The sequence below is a fragment of the Nilaparvata lugens genome, chromosome 12 (genome assembly GCF_014356525.2).
Source record: "Nilaparvata lugens isolate BPH chromosome 12, ASM1435652v1, whole genome shotgun sequence".
Lineage (NCBI taxonomy): Eukaryota > Metazoa > Arthropoda > Insecta > Hemiptera > Delphacidae > Nilaparvata > Nilaparvata lugens.
In genome coordinates this window covers 21,687,212-21,712,005 of record NC_052515.1, presented here as the reverse complement: position 1 = coordinate 21,712,005, position 24,794 = coordinate 21,687,212, and the positions used below count along the sequence as shown (strand labels likewise).

At 34.7% G+C, this 24,794-nt stretch overlaps 2 protein-coding genes across 2 annotated transcripts; one reads left to right on the top strand and one right to left on the bottom strand.

Moving 5' to 3' along the window:
- Positions 1–4,979: 4,979 nt before the first annotated feature.
- LOC111055945 lies at positions 4,980–6,110 on the top strand. Its single transcript, XM_022343250.2, has one exon. It carries the CDS (start codon positions 5,155–5,157, stop codon positions 6,070–6,072), a length of 918 nt encoding a protein of 305 aa, XP_022198942.2. The 5' UTR covers positions 4,980–5,154; the 3' UTR covers positions 6,073–6,110.
- Positions 6,111–15,374: 9,264 nt separating this feature from the next.
- Positions 15,375–22,571, bottom strand: LOC120353933 (calpain-B-like). The gene is made up of 4 exons (XM_039439485.1): positions 22,389–22,571; positions 18,345–18,562; positions 17,417–17,459; positions 15,375–16,045 (listed from the first exon to the last, which is right to left on the bottom strand). Exons 1-4 carry the CDS (start codon positions 22,569–22,571, stop codon positions 15,890–15,892), a joined length of 600 nt encoding a protein of 199 aa, XP_039295419.1. The 3' UTR covers positions 15,375–15,889.
- Between the last annotated feature and the right edge of the window lie 2,223 nt (positions 22,572–24,794).

Here is a 24,794-nt window from a genome sequence, read left to right as displayed (position 1 = left end):
CTATACACTCACTGTGGTTCAATCCTAACTCAACGCGTATATAGTGCATTGGGGTATTCTTTCTCCAAAAGTAGAGTGATTTGAAGAAATGCTTATCGGCTGATTCAATCCTGTCACAGTAAGATGGCGCCCAAACTTCAGCTGCGTACAAAAGGGTAGATGCCACAATAGACTGGTGAAGTCGTACAATAGTCTCCAATTGGCTTACTCTTGTAGCGATACATATCTCTTTTAGTTTATTTGCTGCCATCCGCGCCTTCTTACTAGCCTCGTCCATATTTGCAGAGAAGAGTCCAGATGAAGAAAAAACCGTTCCCAGGTAGCAATATCTACTTGCCGTTTCAATTCGCTGATCCTGAAAAGTGATCTGTCGTCTGTTACCTCTACCACCTCTTCTTACTGGTATCACTTTTGTTTTTAGAACATTCACCTCCAGATTATTCAACGTACAGTATTCCCTCAAAATATCTGATGCTCTCCTGATACCCCTCCATGTCATATCTAGAACTACAAGATCATCTGCATATAGCAGCACCACAAGATCTCTATCTCCGTTCAAATTAACTCCTTTACATCCACGATTTTCAAAAAAGGATACAATGTCGCTTATGAACAATGAAAAGAGTAGAGGACTCATTGAATCACCCTGCAAGACGCCTTTAGTGACATTGATTTTCGATTCCGATCCAGTGTTCAATTGTACAACTGCAATATCATATAGAGACTTGATAGTCTTGATCATTTTTGTGGATATGCCAAGACTACAGAGCTTAGGCCATAATATCGAATAATCCAAACTATCAAAAGCTCGTTTGTAATCCACGAACATGGTGAAAACTGTCCTTTTTTGGAGCCGAGTAGCTATGTTTAAAGCTGAACTGAGCACAAATATGTTGTCTATGCATCCTCTGGCTTTCCTGAAACCACTCTGCTCCTCTGGGAGTTTGCCCTCTAATTCTGCCCATTGCATTATCCTCTCAGCTAAAATACTTGTGTACAGCTTTGTTATGGCATTGATTAACGCGATTCCTCGGAAGTTTTCCGGTAAGCTAGGGTCTCCCTTCTTGAATAGATGGAACATAAGTATTTGTCCCCAGCTCTCAGGTGCTATTCCTGAGTTGAATACATTATTGAACAAGTTCAACAAGTAGTGTTCCCATGAGGCCGGCAAGATCTTGAACAATTCATAGCCCAATCCATCAATTCCAGGCGATTTTCTCATCTTGCTCTTCTGGATAACTGTTTGTAGCTCTATTAAGCTTATCTCTTCATCCATGTATTCATCCGAGTATACACAGGTTAAAACCAATTCTGTTCGAGGTCCTGCATAGAAATTTCTATAGTACTGGATCCAAGCCTCAAGGCTTACTGAACAATTTGAATTCTTCTTCGGCCATCTCTGAGTGTTTCTCTTAACAGCGTTCCAAAATGATTTACTATCCTTTGCCTGATATATTTCATTCAACAAGTTTTCATGGAACAATCTTTTTGCTCTTCTTGTTATCTCCCTGAACGCTTTCTTAGAATGCAGTAGATTTGAAAGATTGATTTCAGAAGGTTGCCTACCAAATTTCCTCCACTCCTTGCGTATTTTCCTCTTTGCATTTGCACACTCTAGATTATACCATGGCTTATCTTGACAAACTCTCTTACTTTCCGTTGAACTGACTACTCTTTTGATAATCAGTACTTCTGATTGTACTGCATTTTCTCTGACAGCAATTGAAAAATTATCATAGAGTTCACTAGAATTTTCCGAATAAAAATAGATTCTTCGATTTTCTGTCATAAGTCTTTTGAAATAATTTGTATTTTCTCTTGTCAAGTTGTATCGTGATATTAATCTTTCTGTTTGGATTGCTGGTACCGCTGGCTCCGAATATTCGAAGGATGTTTTGATAGTTACTGAGACAGGCATATGACTACAACTTTCAAAACAGGGCGCGATTTCAAAGTCACTAATATAATCAATCAGCTCGAACGTAATCCAGGCCATATCAACTGTGCTACTTCCATTATATGTGATGTTTGTGAATTTGCCATGCTTGTCATTAACTGATCTACCATTCACTACCAGCATTCCATTGTCTTCCATCAATTCAACCAACTTGCGACCTCGAGAATCACATACCAGATCCTGTGCTCGCCTCTCACTGGACAACTCTGTCTCTTCCGACAATTCTTGCACATATTGATTGAGTAAACCAATTCTTGCATTCCAGTCTCCCCCCAATATTATTTCAGAGACCTCCTCATTAATTTTTACCTCTCTTAAGAAATTCGAAAGTAAGTCAAGACAGGAATCAGTGCTTGCACCAGGTCTCCAATAGACATTCCCCACAATCAGAAAGAAGTTGAAAATTTTTATTTTCAGTATCAGCCAATAGCTGTTATCATCCAGCAAAGTTGTATCACTCAAATTCTTTCTCACTAAAGTCATAAATCCGCCACTGGGTCTACCTCTGATATTAAATCTGGTCGCATTGGAAGTGAACACATTATAATACTCAAACCATGCCGGTCTAGGAAAATCATTGTTGACAAGAAAAGTTTCAGAAAAACAAATTATAGAGCTCTTAGACAAGTAATTAATTGTTTCCGCGCTGAAATTATACACATTACAAAATCCTCCAACATTCCAAAATATTACTCCAATATCTGAATACTTTTCACTTCGTACTTTTGAGTTATCTCTCACTGTGTCTGCCTCTCTAAAAAATTATCCATCGAACGCTGGGATAGGTTACCTCTTCTCTGCCTCTCTGCATTCACTTTCCTTTTCTTCCTTGTGGTTGCCGTTGTCTTATTTCCATTTTCCGAAGCTTCTGTGCTCAACCCTTCACTTTCAAAGTCGTCTCCCGAGTAGTGAGGGTCCTCAACCCCCTCCAAAGCACCTATGTCTTCAGCATATCTGATTTTAAAGGTTTTATTTGAATCTGATTTCCTAACCAGCAGTTCGTTGTTCCTAAACCAAACGTATTTGAGCACACCTCTTGATTGGAAATCCTTTGCACGTTTGAAAAGAGAATAGAAGTAGGGTGACATCAACTCTTGACAAAAAATAGGTTTGTCTGGCTCCATACCCAGCAGCCCAGTCTTCAAAACTTCAGATGACTTCCGCGCTGACGATAGAAATCCTCTCTTATCCGATTCGTTGTTAAATTTTAGTATAATGGGAGAAATAGCCTCTGGATTCCGTGGTGGCATACGGTAGCATCGATTTATTGTGTCTTTATTGAGGGGAAAATCAATACTATCTGAAATGATTTTAATAATGTTGAACAAACTCTCGCTTTCCACCCTAGGAATATTCATGATTTTTATTCCATTATACTGGAGTAGTTGTGTATTATTGATAACTTGCATATTTATTCTTGATATATTTCTTTTGACTGTGTCGTTCTCCTTGGCCAACTTATCTATTTTTACATTACAAGTGCTGATATCTGTTTTTAGTTTAGTTATTGCATTCATAAGCTCTTTCTTACAAGTCTCCACTGAAGTTTTGACCGCCGTATTATTAGTACTCATTTCTGTCTTAATAGAATTAAGTTCGTTTGATATGAATAATTTCAGCTGCTCCACCAGAGATTGGTCGCTTTTATTTTCCATGTTTCTAGAGTTCAAATAATATTATGAAAACAACTACGGTAAACAGGCCATTGTAGATATTGCGCAGACTGTTTTCGTAGGGCTTATCCGCTTATCCGCTGATTAGGAAATTCAAGGTTGAACAGCTGACTTCAAGTAGTACGCCTGCGATGTCCACAAATGACTCAGATCGTAGTCATAGCAACGGGAGACGCGCGCCTCTGCTAACAGCTGATTATCTGAAGTGTTGAGCTGTTGACTGTATCGACGGGGATGATAACGATATCTGTCTGTACTAGCCAGCTCCTCACACCCCCTCTATTGAAGAGAAGTCAGTAGGCAGAATTGTTTGTTTGCTGTTAACATCAACAGGCGAAAACCGGCCGCAAAAATGGATTCCTAAGCTCGTCACAATAGGTTATGTGCTATGCGAGTGTCTTTTTCCACACACAAGACTTACCGAATCGATGTGACTGGATATTCGAATCAGGTAGGATACATTATAACTCAAAGAACCACCAAGAACACACTTCACTCTAGACAATTCAATTAAACACTTTAAATTTACTAAAATTTCGGAGCAAACTAAACAAGCTTTTCACAGGGAAGCTCAGTGCTACCAACCTTTGCCATGAGATTGGTAGCATAACCGACTGAAGAGTCTAATGTGGTGTTGCGTTTTTCTAGATTGGTGGTGGCGGATGGTGGTTGACTGGCTGCATTGGATGGCGATTGGGTGGCGGCATTCTCTGTTCCCTTGGCGACGCTTGGAGCGATCTGCGGAGACGCCAGCACAGGGTTGGACGCCCTCACTCCTTCATCTCCACCAGCTGGACTCTCATTGGAATTTATCACATCGACGACATTATCGATCCTAGTAGAAGACAATTGGGCCAGGTTTTGTGGGTCAAAATTGATGGAGCATATGCTGCCTCCCTCTCTCTCTCTCTCATGGGGTCTCCGCTGCATTGTACTGGGGTTGTTGGTCGGCTGGTGTCATAGTCGTAGGGTTTTGGGGGTGGTTGCTAAAGTAGGAAATTTGTGAGTTAGCTGGCGACTGGTTCATGGTGACGATATTATGGATTACTTCGAATAAGTTGCCGAGTGTACTAACAAATTGCAGGAATATTAAACTGGACGTACTGATAGTGCCTATTTTGGATAAGATTGTGTAGTGTTAAAAGTTTCAAGTGTCATGTACATATATTACGCAAAGACCTTCTTAGTGATACAGGTATGAATGCCAACATGGATAAATTATATTGATATAGTTCTTAAAATTTCAGGTAGGGTCTTATCTTCCTTAATATTAACAGTAACCTTATATTTGAGACAGCCCAACCTGTATATCACGAGATGAATTAGGATAAGTAGCTGTTGATAATAAGAATCAGTTCAGTAGCTGTTGAACAGCGGTGAGATACAGTTGTGTCCGAGCGGCTCTATCTTATCGCTAACTGAAGGTAAACATTTCTGAAAAACTACGTCTTTGCGTGCGGAATATTGTATAACTCTGTTTTAAAAATAATTTGTGAACTTATTTAAAATAATAATTCGTGTGAAATGTCGTGTGGTATGTGCAATAAGTCGGTGAGAGGTGCAAACAACTCTGAAGTGAAGTGCATAGACTGTAACAATCAGTTCCATGGAAACTGCGTGAGTATGAAAGTAGAGGAAATCAAATTTCTAATTGAAAGTGGTAAATCGTGGAGATGTGATGGATGCACCAGAAACAAGAGACTCAGCATGTCTATGGATACGCCAATCAAAGAGGGACAAATCACCTTGGAGAAGTTAGCGCAAATGCTCACTAATGTGTCAGAGAACATTAAAAGTGTGGAGAAGAGCTTAGGAGATTCTATACAATCGTGTCACGAATCTGTCGGTGATGTACTCGAGAAAGTGAAAAAACAAGAAAGTCAACTCAAGGTGTGCCTGGATAAAATTGAGACACAATCTACCGAAATAATAGCACTAAAAAAGGAAAATGAAGAACTGCGTCGTGCCATCTCTGATATTCAGCAATATACAAGATCGAACTGTCTGGAGCTCCATAATTTCCCTCAGGAGGAAAATGAGGATCTGCTTGGTGTTGTGAAATCTGTTAGCAAAGCTTTGGGACATACAATAACCGACCTGCAAATAGACAATTGTCACCGTCTTCCAACTCGTGAAAAAGATAAAGTGCCACCAATTATAATAAAACTGACTAGAAGGATCGATAAGGAGGAGCTGTTAAAGCGAAGGAGGGTGATGAGGAACTTTTCAACGCGACACATGGACCTACCAACAGACATCCCGCTGTACCTCAACGAGAGTCTGTCGCCGGAGAACAGGAAGGTGCTAGCGCTGGCGAGAGCAGCCAAGAAAGAAAAGGACTACAAGTATCTCTGGATTAGGAACGGAAAAATTTTGATGCGAAAATCTGAGGGTCAACCGGTAATCTCATTGAGTTCAGTAAGTGATATAAGCAAACTATAATGATTACAAATGTACTAGTTTATTTAATAAAAGTTTACTAATTTTTGAAAAATCCACGAAAGTTAAAAATAAATGACCGACCTTAATGAACTATTCTGTTTAGTACAAAACATAAGAAGCTTAAGAGAAAACTTTGACCTTTTTTTAATTGAGCTTGAAAGTTATGCAAAAAAACCGCAGTGTATAATTTTAACAGAGATTTGGATATATAGTGATGAGTCTGAACTTTACCCAATAGATGGATACAATTGTTTTACAAATTGCAATGACAATTATAGAGCAGGTGGAGTAGCGGTTTATGTGAATAAAGAAATAACAGCAATAGCCGATAAGATAGTTCTAATCTCTGTAGATGCCTTAAAAGTTGACTTTATTTTTGGTAATGTCGAAATAAGCCTTATCGCTGTGTATAGATTTCACAATATACCTGTAGATGAGTTCTTCAAAGAGATAAAAACTGTATTAGATAAGTTAGATAATGATAATTCTATCATAACAGGTGACATAAATATTGATCTGCTTGATAGTAATCGAGTATCAGATGAATACCAATTCATTATGTCAAGTTATGGGTTTACATCTTATGTTAACGAACCGACTAGAGTAACCAACATATCAACTTCATGCATCGATCACTTATGGTTTAGATACGTAACAACAAGGAATTCTTTCAATCCCTCCACAATTATAAAGAATTTACTAATCACTGATCATTATGCTATAGAGTTTTATTTTGAGAAAATGATTAAGAAGCGAATAAATCATTCACCCAATACTAATCACAATGAAAAGCAGAAAAAAATAAACGTTGAAATTCTCGCCAATAAATTAAATAAAATTAACTGGAAATGTGTCCTCGATCTTTCAGACGTAGATTTAGCTCTGGATAAATTTCTAGAAATTTTCAGTGAGTGTTTGGAAATAGCATGTACAGGAGAAAGTAATAAAAGGAAAATATTTACACAACCACCACATAAACCATGGCTCACTCCCTACTTGCTAAACCGAATAACAGTTAAAAATCGCTTATACAAAAAAACCACAAAACAACCATATAACGAGAACTTGCTAAATTATTATAAAAGGTACAGGGATAAACTCAAGAAAGAAATACAGGAATCCAAAAATAAATATTTTCGCGAGACTCTAAACAATTTGAGGGGAAACTCTAAGGAGACTTGGAAAGTAGTGAATACGCTATTAGGAGAAAATAACAGGAGAGAGCCAGTTAAAAAAATGAGAGCAACAAATGGAGAGACTCTCCTAAACGAGAATCTAATTGCAAATGAGCTTAATAATCACTTTATCAGTATATACAGCGCTAAGAATACAAAAAAGCTAAATATCAACGATTATAACAGTTATAAAATGCTTTTTGACAAACCAATTCACCATTACCATTCAATGTTTTTCACACCAATAACTAATTTAGAGATAGAAGGAATTGTACTCTCAATGAAATCCAGAAAATCTCCAGGCTATGATAATATAAGAATTGAGCTAATTAAAAATGTAATAAAATCGATCTCTAGCACCCTTGCTCACATATATAACCTCAGTTTGGAGACTGGTGTGTATCCAAAAAAATTAAAAAATGCAATTGTAGTACCAATTTTCAAATCTGGGGATAAAGAAAATCCAAACAACTACCGACCTATCGCTCTTCTCTCAGTATTTGCAAAAATCCTAGAGAAAGTTGTCAGGATAAGATTAGTAAGCTTTCTAACCAAACACAGTTTTTTCAGCAAAAATCAATTCGGGTTTCAAAAAGGACTAAGTACAGAGGACGCCATGCTTAAATTTATCTCTGAAATATATAATGGAATAAACAATAATAAGAAATGTGCCGGCCTCTATTTGGATATCCGAAAAGCGTATGATACTGTGAATCACGATATATTGTTGGGAAAATTGCAAGACTCAGGAGTTAGAGGTGTATGTAATAATTGGTTTAAAAGCTTTCTAAGTAATAGGTCACAACAGGTAAGGATTGGGGATTCGCTAAGCGAGCTAAAACTTATAGATACAGGGGTAGGTCTGCCTCAGGGGTCCGGTCTATCAGCTGAGCTGTTCCTTGTGTATGTTAATGATCTTTGTAACGGCAACTTTGAGGGATCTGTCACAGCCTTTGCCGACGACACAGCACTGAGTTACAGTGCAGATGATAGGGGTCAGTTGGCTCAGATGATTAGTGAAGATTTGAAGAAATTGAATTTATGGCTGCAGGTGAACGCCCTAGAACTGAATGCCAGTAAATCCCACATAATTGTCCACAAGCTGAGGCCTGAAGGAAATGATTTAATGAATATATCATTTCATTCAAATGAATGTGATAGTCCAATAAACTGCACCTGTGAAAAGATTTCAGAAGCACCCCAAGTTAAATATCTAGGTATTATAATTGATTCCAAGCTTACTTGGAACCAACAAATAATTAAATTGAAGAGGGAACTTACGTGTGTATGCAGAAAATTTTACTATATAAGAAATTTATGCCCCGAATATGTCATGGAATCGCTGTACTATGCACTCGTAAACAGTAGACTACAATATGGAATAGCGGTATGGGGAGGAGCTTATTTTAATAACATTAAACCTCTTGTCACCGGGCAAAAATACATATTGAGGACCATAGACAAAAAACCAAGATTATTTAGCTCTTTGCCAATTTTCAGAAAATGGGGATTTCTACCACTAAGGTATCTGTATTTCTTCAAAGTATTGTCAATTTTCTTTTTTAGAAGTGGACAAGTGAACGTTGCTAACCGCGAATATTATCTCCGATCCGCAAGTAATTTAACCAGACCAAGACCACACAAAGAAATCTTTAAACGTTTTTATTTATTTATAGCCCCAAAAGTATACAATGAAATTCCAATTAGCATAAGGCAGCAAAAAAATCCGAGAAGTTTCAAGTTTTTTCTGAAGAATTGGTTATTGGAAAAGCAGGATGTTGAAGTGTGGTTTACATATATCAAATAAAATTCATAAAACGTTCTTATAAACTATATGATAGCACTCAACACATTGCGAAATTTCCTTGATTTGAATCCATTTATATAGCACTTTGATTAATTCCCCAACTCTTAACAAAAGGCCTTTATAAAACGAGCTCGTTTGATCTAACACTCACATTAATGATGTTCTTGATGGTCTCGTAGAATGAATTAATTATTCCCAATAATTAATTATGCAGGTCCTTTTCGTCTCAGCTGGGCTTGCGTGTGGTCCAGATTTCTTATAGATTTCTTTCCGAATTAAAGATATATTTATGGGAATTGATTACAATTACGAACTCTTCAACAACACTGAGTTCACAGATAAATAAACATTAATTACAAATAGTTCACATTCAAAAAAGGGATTGGCTTGATAATTTTGAAATTTAGCAGGAAGGAAGAACATGTGCATCCTTTCAAAACGAGATCACAAGCCAGAAGAAGGTGGTTTTCAGAAAAATTTTATCTCTTCCTTGAACGATTTGTAAGCTTCTCTCTGATTGGCTTTTAATTTAACAAACTCAATACAATTGGTTGCTTCAGATTCAGGGTTTCTTCAACTTTATAATAGAAAAAATAAATAAAAGTATTTATATAAATATATGGAGTGATTGTCTTAAACTATTCTGATAAATAAATCACGATATACAATGCTAACATGTAACATATATTTAGTTTTTAATACGAGTTTTGTATACCCTTGATTTTTGTACTTTTTTAGATTGTAATAAATATTTATGCAGCAATAATAGTTGTCCCTATTTATTTACATAAATCTTCCTCAGTGTATATAATACATCTTTTGTGAGTAAACTTTATAATTCAACTTGCACTGGTTGATCGAACAATCAGCTGATTCGTTAGGTGTTGATTCAAATAACTATCGATTTATCCTAGATCGATTGATTCAATTAAAAATGTAAATAAACAATTCTCACCTCAAATGTACATGCAAACAATTATTTTTTATGATCTGCCAATAATAAATAAGCTGCTTTATAATTTGTAATTCTGCCAATGGATCCTCATAGTTGTTGAATCACAATTATGCATGTTTTTTCTTATCATTTTAGATAATACGATTACTCTTTTATCACTAACAACATTCGATTTTACTTGAGTGGTTCTTTGTCTAGGTTATCTTTCTTTTTCATTTTATAATTCTATTAAAGTTCAGTAGTTCATTTCAAAAATATTTTGTGGTGCTAAAATACCACGTGACAAATTACACACCAGTTCTTGAAAATCGACATATTTTTGCCGCCATCTTGTTTTTTATGATGAAAAACATTTTTGAGATAGCCATCATGGATAATCTATCTCTACACATCATTACAAAGAGATTGATACCATTCCCAAGTCTGTACCTTCAAGGAGTCATGAGTTACATGGTTTTCTAATTGTTGTTATTGGCATTTGGTGGAAAAAGCGTGTTTTCACCACACTGCACAGAAAGCAGCTGTTTTCCAGTCCCTACATAGATCTGAAAGGCATTGTTTGCAGACGACTCTCGTCTGACATCAGAACAGGTTTCTTCCCGTTTAAGGCCGGATAGGGTACCCATAGGGTACCCTTTCTGGCCACTAACATGGAACTAAGAAAGGTGATTAGAAAACTTTTCATTATTCAATAATTGAAACATTTATAATAATATCATCTCTTTGTCATTTGAAAGAATAGAAAAGTATAAACTCAACCTCCCACATAATTGAACATAATCTTTTAGGTTATTTAGACAAATCAGAATAAAAAATAAAAATACTTGGACAATTTCCTGATATTCAGATTACCTCAGATTTGCTAGAGCTATCACCTTCCACTTCTGCTCTCGGAAGTGCTTAGTAAACAACTATTCTCATATATATATATATATATATATATATATATATATATATATTATATATATATATATATAGTTTATTTTTCTGTGTGGCAAAAAATAGCGTTCGCACCACGGGCAAAAATGTTTTCGCCACACTGCACAGAAAGCAGCTGTTTTCCAGTCCCTATGTAGATCTGAAAGACCTTGTTTGCAGACGACTCTCGTCTGACGTCAGAAAAGGGTTTCTTTCCGTCCTAGACTGGAAAATGTACTCTTTCTAGCCGCTAACATGGAAGTCCGTAGTTAATAAGTCATCCACTAGTTCGGGCAAGTGTCAACATTCTTCATCTGAAGTTGCAATTATTTCAGTTCGAGTTTCGAGTCAAACTAATTCTGCATTTGCTTTGCAACCATTTTTATTCAATTATTTATTGTTGATTAGCGCATTCCGAATTCTCAAAAATGCTTGAAGATGACAACGCCCATGATATTCAAAGTGAAATTTTAAAAGAATCTGAAATCCTGACTGCAAATCTTCTACCACTAAAATCAAGAGATAGGTACGATAACTTAACAAGTCTTTATTTATTTTGTCAGCAATACCTGTAGTGTGGAGAAAAATATCGTTTGCACCACATGCAAAACTGTTTTTCTGGCTCTCAATCGTCTCTAGTTCTCGGCCTACGGCCTCGGACTTGAAAACCGATTTCGAGCCGGAAAAGTCTCATTTTCTGCTCTAGGTGCAAAATATACTATTTCCGCTGCACACAATAGTTTTCTCTCTTTTTCCGATGACGCTCCAGCCGTGGAATATAGACTTACAGCCTCCAACCAGACGTCATTTTAAAGAGTGGTCGAAATGAGTCTATTCTCTCGAACATCATAGTTTCGTTGATTCTGAACACTTTGGTGGTAAAACCAATTCGATATCTCTCACAATACTAACTAGCAAGCGATATAAAAATTTCTGTCAATAATGACCGCCATCTAGAATTTTTCAATCATGTCGAATATTTTCGTTGTTTTCATCATCACTATTCTTATTCAGCTTGTTGTAACGAAGAGATTGAGACCATTTGCAAGACTCTATCTTGTAGTAGTCATGAAAAATCGATTTTATAGTTCTAGCTTGTTACCTCATGCATATGGAAAAACGCACCAGAAGCCGTGCAGGGTTTTCTTTGGAGGGCGCTGGAGAATGTACAGCGCATGAAAATATATTGTTCCAAAGTTGAAAAAACGCTCTAAATTCCATAGATTAAAAATTTCTCTGTATCTCTTGCACGAAAAAAGTTATAATGGAATGAAATTAAAAAAAAACGTTTTTTTTTGGGGGGGGGGTGCTTTTGAAGGTTATAACTAAAAAAATATGCGTTTTAGAGGAAAAAGTTTTTCACAAAAAATGGAAAGGAAGATTTTAAAAATATTTTAGTCTAGAAAAACGGTTGAATATCTTGAACGGTTATTTCGACTTCATCATCATCACGATCATTATTATAGTAGACCTAACGAAAAAATTCAGACATCTTGCACGGCTGTTACCCAAAAATGACCACTGAGTATACCTTATTCATGACATTTGCTCCCGGACTATAAGAATACTATCAGACACAATCAAGTCTTTCACTACCTGTAAACCCTCAATATTCGCCCATATCAAATCGATCAAGCTATTCCCTCTAGCGCTATGGGCAGAGTAATTCGCTGGTGAATCATTATATATTATGCATATCTTCCATTCAGAGCATGAAATGAGTTACTTTCCATCATTGCAACAGAGCTTGAAGCATATTTTGAAATAAAACTATCCAATGAAGTTCGACCAGCCTTGAGGAAAGTGTGATCTAATATACAGGGTGATTCATAATTATGGTAAAATAATTTAATACGTGATAGAAGAGGTAAAAATAAGAAAAAAGTTCCAATAAACATACATCCATAAACGCTTCATAAGCGAGCTATACAGGATGAATGATTTCGCCCAGAATTCAGAGGAACTGGTGAAATACACCGATGCTGAATTGTTTGGGGACTAGTTTTTGAAAAACTTATGTTCAATTCATATGGAAAAATATCTGAAAAATTGAATAAAACTAGTCTGGAAGCTGTAGTGTGAGTAGTTTTTGAGAAAAAAGTTGAAATATGCAGAAAATCTAAATAGAAAAACACAGACTTCTACGTTTGATGCCTAGTTTCCTTTATCATTAATATGAATCCACCACTCAGCCTACCTATATTATGTACTTTTGCACTATCCCAGACAAGAGACAAGGCATGCCTTATTCTAAAAAAAAAATACCCAAGGCAACAATAAACAAGAACAAAAAAAGCTACTTATGAAGATCACAAAATACAAAATCTATCTAAGACAAGAACAACGATGAACCTCTTTGTCACATTGAAGGGAAATGTATTTGTAATTATCAAATACTATTGAATCTAACACGTAGACTATGTACTATATTCATTTACTATACCATATCACCGATCACAACATTAATTATAGCCCTTAATTTTACTTTATTATTTACGTTATAATATTATAGAATGTAAACAAATAACATTCTATTGTAGTAAAAAGAGAATAAATAAACAGACCGATTTTGAGGTAAGTTTGAAAAAAGAAAATTAGATGATAAGAGATAAACTATAAATTATTATTAATTATTGATAATAACCAGCAACTAGCTAGTAATACCTATCATATAATAAACTAGCAGGGCACCCGTGCTTCGCTACAGGAATTGAAAGATAAGATTATTTTTGTGAAACATTTATAATCTTAATTCTACCAAAATTGTTATAATCGTTTTTGAGATTAGGCCACAACTTGGCATGAAAATTATCGAGTCAAATCATTGGAATAATTAATTGATGTGTTGGAACTGCTCTGTAGAATAGTAGTCTAATTGCAGCGAATTTTGTAGAATATTGGGCAGGGCTTAAGAGTCGACCTCGACTTAATTCATTGGCAATATTAATATTCTCAGTTGACAGTTATAAAATTAGCAGTGATCATGTTATTTTTGTTTTTGCTTGATGCAATTGAAGATTAAATCAAATCCAAATTAAGTTGATTCGGAATTTGATGACTGATATCCATGGATCTCTTGCTTATTCCGGAATTTTTGGCATATAGCTTGTCGTTCACTTTTCGTTTCACTTATCCAAAAGTGTAAAAGCAGCCAATCCACTGATTCTTTCTCCCATGGGAATCCATTCATACATAAGAGTCCATTCATAAAAGTTAGTATAACATTTATTGTGGCTGATTTCTCATGTCCTAAACTTTACTATCAAAAATATTAAAGTGGGATGATTTTAATGTGAATTTGCATAAATTTGAATAGAGTTTATTCGATCACTTTGATTATTGACTACCATTATATGATTTCTTTCTTTTATCTTAGCTTAAAACCAAAAACTTAGGGATGAAAATTTGGATGTAAACTAACATATAACCTTCGACTATAGAAAGGATCTTTCTATATGACTATAGAAAGGATCTTTCTATAGTCAAAGATATAACTCAATTTAATTTCTATCTAAAATATCGGGGCACCGAGCTTCTCTTGCTATTTATTTATTGATAAACAAAACATAATTTTTTTAAAATGATTGGGCAAGGACTAACAGGTACAGCCCAAAACAGTTTCTTCCCGGAATTTTGATTTATACATTGTAAATAGTCCAAAAAGTAGGTTATGTTCTATACACTTGAATTCAGGTCCAATTTTCAATCCAAACATTCGATAACAGAAAAGTTCTAATTTAGATTGTTTACAGACCAAATTGAATAACAAAATAACACTCACTAATCACTTGAAACTGTAAAATAATGTTCAACTTTGAAAATTATGTTATACTCTAATATTTAGAATGTTATACCATGTCATGTCAACAAATCAGATTATTTTGATCAAGTGGATTAAAATTTCTAGATTCAACAGCTGGACATAATTCTATCTCTCTCAGCACTCGCATCTTCTGTTATTGACAGACGAGGAAATTATCATCTGTTTTTCCAAGGATGAATAATTATTATCCTTTTCATGTCCTCCAGCGAGTTTTCCCAGGGATGAGACCCAGTGCAATCGAATTTTTATATCATAAATCTACTATGTACCAAATTTCGTGAAAATCATTAGAGTCGTTTTCGAGATCCGTTGGACATACATAACCATATTACCATATACAGACGAAATTGCTCACCTAATAATATATAGCCTAATAGGATTCACAACTTTAGTATTTACTTGTGATCTATCAATATCAAATATCGGGGCACCGAGCTTCGCTCGTTATTTATTCATTTATTTATTGATAATCAGAACTCAATTATTTAAAATGATTGGGGATGGACTAACAAGAACAGCCCAAAACTGATTCTTCCCCGAATTTTGATTTTATACACTATAAATATTCCAAAAGTGGGTTATGTTCCATACACTTGGATTCAGGTCAAATTTTCAGTCCAAACATTTGAAAACAGAAAAGTTATATATTTATATTGTTTGCAAACCAAATTGAATAACAAAATAACACTCTCTAAACACTTAAAACTGTAAAATAATGATTAACTTTGAAAATTATGATATACTATAATTTAGAATAATATACCATGTCATGTCAACAATCAGATTAATTTTATCAAGTCTATTAAAAATTCTAGATCATATTTCTCGTGAGATACGGTAAGCTGATTGATCATACAGCTGATCTCCCATAAACAGGCACTCGCATCTTCTGTTATTGACAGACGACGAAAATATCATCTGTTTCTCCAAGGATGAATAATTGCTATCATTTTCATGTCCTTCAGCGAGTTTTCCCAGGGATGAGACCTAGTGCCATCGAGTTTCTATATCATAAACCTACTATGTTCCAAATTTCGTGAATCTTAGAGCTGTTTTCGAGATCCGTTGGACAAAAATAACCATATTAATAGCCAGATAACCAGATGTAAGATTATTATTTGATCAAGATTAGATAGAGATCAGATAGATCTTCTTCTTATTTCTTCTTCTTCTTCTTCTTCTTCTTCTTCCTCTTCTTCTTCTTCTTCTTCTTCTTCTTCTTCTTCTTCTTCTTCTTCTTCTTCTTCTTCTTCTTCTTCTTCTTCTTCTTTTTCTTCGTCATCATCCACCTTGACCTGTGAACGAAAAATGTTTCTTATTATAGTTATTATGAATTAAAGAATTTGATAAATAATAGAAATAAGATGTGGTGAGATAGATTACAAATTTAAATGGTTGGTGATTGGACAACTAATGATAAATTGAACCAATTGAATGAGTAGAAAGAGGAGGGATGATAGATTACAAGTTGAACTCGAAATCAATCTCAAACCGTGATTCAATCATGATGAACTAGCCACACCCTTGCTGAACTTCTGTATATCAATTTCGAATATGATTTTCCAATTTTAGCTCTTGAGAATTAAGGCCTAGAAAACAAAGGATAATTACTCAAAAACTGCCCATTTTGGGAGGAACTTTGACGTCATTTCAAAACTATTCAAATACCCCTGCTGAGCCTGTGTACCAAATTTGAATATTTTCTTTCAATTAGTACTCGAAAAACGAGAGAAACCTGAGAAAAAACGCTAGGAAACCACAGTAACCGCCTATCCTGGGCGTATCATTGGCGTAATTCTGGAGTCCTCTTAAGATAGAATTCCTGAAACCTTGCTGAACTTCTGTATTGCATTTAGAAAACAATTAGTTCTTGACGAGGCCTAGAAACGCAAGAAAAACGCTCAAAGACATCCGATCTTGGGCGAAATATAGGCTTTATTTTAAAACCCTTCCAATACAACATTATTATACCTCAGCTGAGTCTGTGTCAAATTTTAACATTTTTTGCCAATTATTTCTTGGAAAGGCTGAGAAAACGCGGATTTTGGGTGTATTTTTGCAATTTCTTTCAAATCCGTTCTTACTTATCCGTAGATAGCCAATATAACTGAACATATGGCATATATATAACTGAACATACAACACTTATGCCAAATTTGAACGTATTTGGTCTAGTAGATTTTTAGTTATGTTGATTGATATGGTTATATAGTTATATAGATATAGTTATGTTGGTTGAATGAGTGAGTGGGTGGATAAATAAATCAGTGCCATTTCGCTTTCATATATAAATGGAAAAACAAATTAGTGTATGACGATATGGAAAAGAGAAATCTGATTGAATAGGAGCCTTGATGAATAGGAGAAAAATGTAGATGAGATGCGAGAACCGACTGAGACTGTAAACTAAACTCACTCATTTATATTATTCATACCTGAGTTCAATGACGAACTACAATTTACAACGAATTTATTTACTATGATAGAAGTGGAAAGTGAAATATTGGGTACCGTACCTTCAAACAGGCCTCATTATCGATATCGAAATTGGCGTGATAAAGAGAAGTATTCAGCCATAATACAACTCCAAGTGCTCATTTATTTATGAATAAACAATAATTTATAGATGATGGTGAAAATCCAATAAAAACCGTAGTTCTACTTACTCTATTGTCGATTTGGCCCATTCCAACTTTTTCGTGGTTTTCCCTGAAAAAGAGAGATTAAGTCACATTTAGTTTTGAAATGAGGAGATTCACACAGAAGAGGGATAACATTTCACACAGATACCCCACAAGACATAAAATTTTTACCCTCCAGTACCCCACTCATAGACTTTTGCTCTTGGAGGGGGGACCACATTAAGCTGGGCTCAGAATTTTCAACTGTTTGACGGACGAACTTAAGAGAGTTGACAGTCATGACAACACCGGTTGAGCTGTGCTCATCATATGCGGTTTTATACGATGAAATAACAATAATAATAAGTCAGTGCAGCAACAGTCAAGTCTTAAACATTATCATTTCTGATTTATCGTATATCTTCAATATTGATGAACTTCAAAAGTTCAATTCTATAGCGTCAGTTGATTTACTTAACGGATAAGTATAATTTATTTTATTTTTGAAACTCTTCTCTCCTTCTTCTCCTTTCTCAGATACCCTTCTGCCTCACAGCGCAGGGTAGTTTGAGAAGAGAACAAAGGTTTTTTTCATTCACAGTTGAGAAAACTATTCATTTGATTAGTCATTGATAGTAGAATAAAAAAGCAGGAGGAATGATTTTTAAAATCTAGATAATATTGGTATGGAAAGGGTGTGTACACAAAGATCCTATATTGAGAATAAAAATTAATACATGTAGATTGATACACTGACAGAAGAAAAAAAGAATTTTTCAAATAGTGAGTGTGTAACAAGAATCATAACTCTGGTCCACATAATAATACTGAAATGGAGTGGTTGATAATATTAGAATATTGCCTGCAACTGATTCGAATGAAATTCCTGAGTTGAGGAGAAAGCATGGTTATCAAGTATAACATGGTTATACTCATATACGAACACTGAAATGTACTGCTTGATGATACTTACTGCATGTGATTCTTGGTCTCGGAGAAGACGCGTAGTAGGAACTCACCCTCGTAGTTCGGTTTGAATGTGGAGGGCACGATGCAGTAGACACCGGGTGGCAGCTTAAAGCGAGCCGTCACCTCACGCAGGTTGGTGAATGACCGCGTTTTCGCCACACACTCGTTGGACTCGAAGAATTCCCGGTCCAGCGGTCTCGGCAGGTCATCTGCATCTTCCAACTGTCGCGAACCACAAAGAGACTCATCAGTACAAGATGCTCGTTTATCAGTTACAGACAGTAGAAGTGATTTGCTAGTTGCATTTTATAGTAGAAGAGATTTATCAGTTACTGACAATAGAATTCGGTCTAGGAGGCTAGTTACCTATATAATTATGGATTATTAATTACCGCTTGCAGAATTACTGCTATTAAATACTGCTACTAGAATTACTGCTAGTAAAGTTTTTATTATTTTCACAAGAAAGCACTGACCCAGAGAAAAACTAAGGATACTTCTTGTAGTACTTCTCTCACAAATTTAGATAATATTTTAAAAATGGCTATTTATATTTGTAGCATTTTATTGTATTCTATTTTTTTGTAATTCTTTGTCATTTTGCTTTGTCTAGTTTTGTGAGTTTTGATAAATTGAATTGAATTTGAATTGAAAAGTCCCAAATAGGGTTATGAATCTCTTACTCGACAATAACAAAAACTGAAAATTTTTAATTTTGACGAATGAAAAACTGGATAAACACACAAACATTACACTCGAATTACCATTAACTGAGGGAGAATTGGAGAATGGACATTGTTTTCGAAGAAGACATTATTTATTAATTAAAAAATATTTGGTGGTGGGAAAAGTAAGTGAAAGGAATAAAGTATTATTGAATTTGGTGGTTTTTCTAGGTCTTTCAACAAAAACTCATGGAACTTTATCACTCTCAACATTTATTACTAATTGTAGTATTGAATTTAATGGACAAAGGATGTTATTGACGACAAATTATAAATAAAAATCACGTTTATGTTAGTTTGTAAAGTTTTTTATATTGAGAGGAAATTATTACAATCATATAAAAAAGAAGAATCAGCCGACGAAGTATCTATTAGGAGATGAAAAATTAATTATAACCTTCATTTGGAAATATTATTGTTTCTAAAATTTGTGAGATGAGTTTTGGGATGATCCTATTGCTCTTTGCCAGTAATAGAATATATGATTTGAAATTGTATTATTAGATAAATAAATAAGTTGATTTTGAAAATAGGAAATCGAGCATTGATAGTAAGTTAATATTGAATTGAAAGAGATAGTGATATGTAATTGAAATATCTGTTGAGAATTGGTAGCCAGAGATTATGATAGTTGAAGAATGAAGAAATGTAAGATAAGAGAGTGGGTGGAAAAAATTGTGATATAGTGAGGTCCACGTTATAATGACAGTTGATCAGCATTGGTGTTGCTATCCTTGTCTATTATTCGACAAAGCAGATAGCGCTATCCTTTTCTTGCTCCGCAATGTAGCCAGATCGCTTTTCAATAATGAAGAAATATTCAATCAACACCTTTTTATTCTCAATTATGAAAATCCATTTTTCAACCATTATGAAGTACTAGCTTGCCCGGCGAACTTCGTACCGCCAAAAAGTCAATGTATCTCATGTCACACTCAACTGTATTTCGTGAATCATGAAATTTTACTGACAATCAATGTTTTCATTTACATCTCAATACGGACTTCCTATGTGCCCAGTCATGCAGCAATTATTATTCCGGAAACATATTCTTCTCAACCAATTATTGTTAGTAATATTCATCAGTAGTGTTGAATTGAAAAAAAAGGTTAAATCAGTGTTTCAAAGATGAATTAAATGCGTTCATAGTTGTTGTTTGTGAATAGATGGTCCAGGAAATATGTGATGTACGATGAATCACACAGGATTCCATACTCTTTCTATCTTCCAGTTAAAATTGTTTGTTTTTATGTTTATTTGTTCCCTATAGACTCGAAAACTATTTGACAGAATGGCATGAAACTTTGGGAATATGTTGTGTTATTGGGGATGGTTTCTGACCAGAAATTTTGATATGGGTGCTAATAATAATTATTTTTTAATCCATTTACAGACCTATGTTTTCAAAATCTACGGCTTAAATTGTGTACTGGTACTTTGGAGTTGAAGTTTAGTTGATTGGTACCAGCTGTAAATAATGATTCCTTAGAAGACCTATACAATAATATTATAACTCCCCTATCATTAAGAAACTCAAAAATGTTGGGAAAAAGTGATTCACTTCATAGAAGAGAGATGTTCAAAATGTATTCATTAAAATTACTGAAGAATGTCAGAATAATGTACATTTTTTTTTAATTTTTCTCAGCTTATATTAATCCTAAAATGGAAGATGGGAAGAGTATGGAATTCTGTGTAATTCATCATACATCGCATATTTCCTGGACCATCTATTGACAATCAACAACTATGAAAACATTAAATTCATCTTTAAATAACTGATTTTAACAAACCATTTTTACTTTCCTTGCCCTATTACCATAGGTAAGGAAAGTATAGCTTTCCGAAAAATTGAGGTTTCCCAATTTCTAAATATCTATAAGTTACGTATGGGTAAAACTGAGTCCGAAAAAGTGGTTTTTGGGTATTGGTCTGTATGTGTGTGTGTGTGTGTGTGTGTGTGTGTGTGTGTGTGTGTGTGTGTGTGTGTGTGTGTGTGTGTGTGTGTGTGTGTATGAGTGTATGTGCGTCTGTGTACACGATATCTCATCTCCCAATTAACGGAATGACTTGAAATTTGGAACTTAAGGTCCTCACACTATAAGGATCCGACACGAACAATTTCGATCCAATGCAATTCAAGATGGCGGCTAAAATGGAGAAATTGTTGTCAAAACAGGATTTTTCGCGATTTTACCGAAAATGGCTTCAACGATTTTGATAAGCTATATAAACTGCCACAAGTCCCATATCTGTAAAACTTTCAGGAGCTCCGCCCCATCTATTCGAAGTCTGATTTTGGATTTTCAATTATCATGTCTCAGATATAATTTGAACTAAAAATTTGATTGGAGAAGATTGAGTATAAAAATCTCTACAATTAATGTCCATTAACATTTCCAACTAAAATTGAAAATAAGCTTGAAATTTGAGAAAATGTGATTAGCCTATTCAATTGCGAACTGTTAACAACTGTTGATTCTATTGAATCATTCACTATGAAGAGATAGCAGATCTCGTGTGTATCCAGCGTTATTGTCCTGTCACCAGCTGGCTCAGATCTTTGAATAGTAGACTTGAGATGCGCGTGAACACTAGCGTCAGGTGATCAATTTTCATAACGGTAAGGAAAGTTGTGTGAGTGCGTCACACCAGTTTTTTTTAATTAAACACTTTACTGATAAATATTACTACCAATTGATTGAGAAGAATATGTTTTCGGAATAATAAATGCTGCATGACTTAGCACATAGGAAGTCCATATTGAGATGGAAATGAAAATATTGATTGTGAGATAAATTTCATGATTCACCAAATAAAGTCAAGTGTGACATATGAGATACATTGACTTTTTGCCGGTACGAAGTTCGCCGGGTAAGCTAGTAAAATACAATTATTGTATATTTCAAACAAGAATGAACGGTAATTTTCAAAAGTCGGTATCAGCTATTTTCTATAGTAGGCATCAGCTATTTTCTATAGTAGGCAGAGAACCAGCAAAGTTGTTCTCCTATCTTTCTCCACTGCCATTATAACGTGAACCCCACTATAGACACATTGATAATATCACAATCATTAAACTAAGTAAGTGGTATTCAATAGAGACATTATTATTGGAAAATTAGTAACAGCGAGCGATATCGATGAGAATTCAGCATACACATTCCAGTCCATTTATTCGAAGTCGAAGACTAATTTCAAGTTGAGTAATTGAGTAACAATAGAAGAGTCGAGAGAGCAAACAGTAGTTATTAGGACTTGAAAATAGAAGATTATAATAATACAAAATGGAAGAGGGGACTGATAATTCTGAAAATACCCACAAGGTACACGGCGAACCCAATGAATAGAAACTTAGCACCCATTTTGCGCCTGTTCTTCTGCATGAGAGCAACAAGGACAGTACACTTGTCTTCCTCGTCCTCCTCATCAGGATCATTCAGAGTGATGATGTATTGAGGATTGTGGCAAAACGTTTCTGTGGATTTCAAAAAAAAAACATTCATTAATGAAAAGGAACATGTTGTCAACTGTAATGGTAGTAATGATTATAGTAACTATACTATAATTATATATAAATGAAAAATACAAATCTAAGTACCTTTTTAGATTATTTATCACGATATGTTTCGTCCATTAATGCCATTTTTAAGTCATCAGAAAATGGCATTGGAACATGACGTGACGAAATAATTTAAAAGTCAATAGAAAATGGCATTAGTAGCCAGAACATGTCGTGACGAGATAATTTAAAAAGGGTTCTCAGATTTATATTTTTATTTATATTCAAAAGTAGCCCCTAAGAAAAAGACAATATTTATATATAATAACGATTACTAACTATACTATAAATACCTGTATAACCAGGCCATATAGTTACTGTAGTAACGATTATACTGAAGACAGACATAATAGTAATCCTGCTCAGTAGGAGAGGAACCGCAGGTTCGGACATTTGGTTCAGGTACTCGGCGGCCGAGGGGCTGATGGTGCGAAGCTACCATCCGTGGGATTATGCCTGAACGCCTCTAAAGGTAGGCGCACACAGATCGTCATTGGACGAACGGCACGCATCGGACGGATCGGACGATTAGACTTGATACATTGTTTTCAATTGGAGTGCGCATACCTATCCGCATCGTATAGGTATGCGCACTTCAATTGATAACAATGCATCAAATCTAATCGTCTGATCCGTCCAATGCGTGCCGTCCGTCCGATGACGATCTGTGTGCGCCCACCTTTGGGCTGTATCCCCTCTAGGCAAGGTAGCACAAAAACCAAAGAAACATCTATTCAATATTCAATGAATCTTTGAAATGGAATAAAATTGAAGAATATTATTGTTTAATATGTTTTTTTTCGAGTGTTTAGAAACTCCAATTCGATTCGGCTTGGCAAATTCATGTTATAAAGTTTTCAATACCGTATAGCCTAATTCAAAACTTTTTACTAAACGACAATTCTCTCTCGCTGTTTATTAAAGTGGAGAGATGGTTTTAGTCAGGAGACCCAAAATTTAGATGAGTTTTTGTATGTGAACAGTATTGAGCTACATGAAGTTATAAATTATGTAATGTTACACATTTCAAAATAGGCGCTCAAAATAGATTATGATTCAAAATAGGCGCTCATACCCATTATTGATAATAAATTATAAATGAATAAATTATAATAAAATAAATCTGTTTCAAATTTAGAAATAATGTTTCTGTTTGAATTTAGAAATAATACATTATTATTATATAATCTTTTATGAACCTAAGAGGAACAGACATTGAATTTAGAGGTTATGGCAAACAGGAGAAATACGTTTGATTTTGAGATGTACATGTTGTGGACTTTTGCTTTGAGAATAAATCTATTTCAAACAAAGATAATATATGGTGAGTTTTCTTTTATATACGGTATTTAGTGATGTGATGTGTGTTGTGTCAGATGAAAAAGGACACAGTGCAATTATTATATTATTTATATCTAGGATCAGCCTGGCATATAATATATATATTATATTATAAATATATTATATTATCGAGATTATAAAGACAATGGAATGTTAATTTATTCGTTGTATCAATTATAATTCTTTTGATGTTCATGGATTCATCATCTAATAAAAGTTCAAAAATGTGGGTAACTTTTGTGTAGCCTAATGTAATTTTTGTAAATTTTTTCAAATTTCTATTTTTCTTTTATTGATCATGAATATATAACTTCAATACCATGTATAGTAACTATTGATTTATTAATGGGAACTTCAACAGATTATTATTTTACTATTTTTAAATACAGTGGATGTCAGTTTATCTTCTAATTACAGTATTCAGGAGATTATTTTCAATTTTCTGATAATCAAATAATCAGATTGAAATAATATAGATGTTAGGATGGTAGTCTTCATCACATTAGAAAAATTAAATCACAAAGGATGGAAAGAAAATCACACAAAGAATGATACAAAAAAAAATGCTTTTGAGCTCAACAATCATAAAATTACTTCTCAATGTTAGATTTTCGGCGATGATCTGATCATCTTTATCGCACACGTCAAGCGATCAATCTAGTTTCCCTCCCATTCCAAAGGGTTCTTTCACGTATAATCCAAAGTCTGTGTAAAATGAATTGAGACTTTGCTCTCCATCGGGGAGAATATATCCTTTTTAATGGTGCCTGAATCATTTTTATCCGACCTGTATTTATTTTTTAATTCATGATTATGTTCGTCATTG

What these genes read in the sequence shown, in the direction of transcription:
- LOC111055945 (XM_022343250.2), top strand. Translation starts at nt 5,155, where the DNA reads ATGTCGTGTGGTATGTGCAATAAGTCGGTGAGAGGTGCAAACAACTCT.
- LOC120353933 (XM_039439485.1), bottom strand. Translation starts at nt 22,571, where the DNA reads ATGAATGTTTTTTTTTTGAAATCCACAGAAACGTTTTGCCACAATCCT. An exon ending in GAGACCAAGAATCACATGCA is followed by an intron (nt 17,460 to 18,344) that starts GTAAGTATCATC and finishes TCTCTTTTTCAG; the next exon opens with GGAAAACCACGAAAAAGTTG. An exon ending in TGGGCCAAATCGACAATAGA is followed by an intron (nt 16,046 to 17,416) that starts GTAAGTAGAACT and finishes TTTCGTTCACAG; the next exon opens with GTCAAGGTGGATGATGACGA.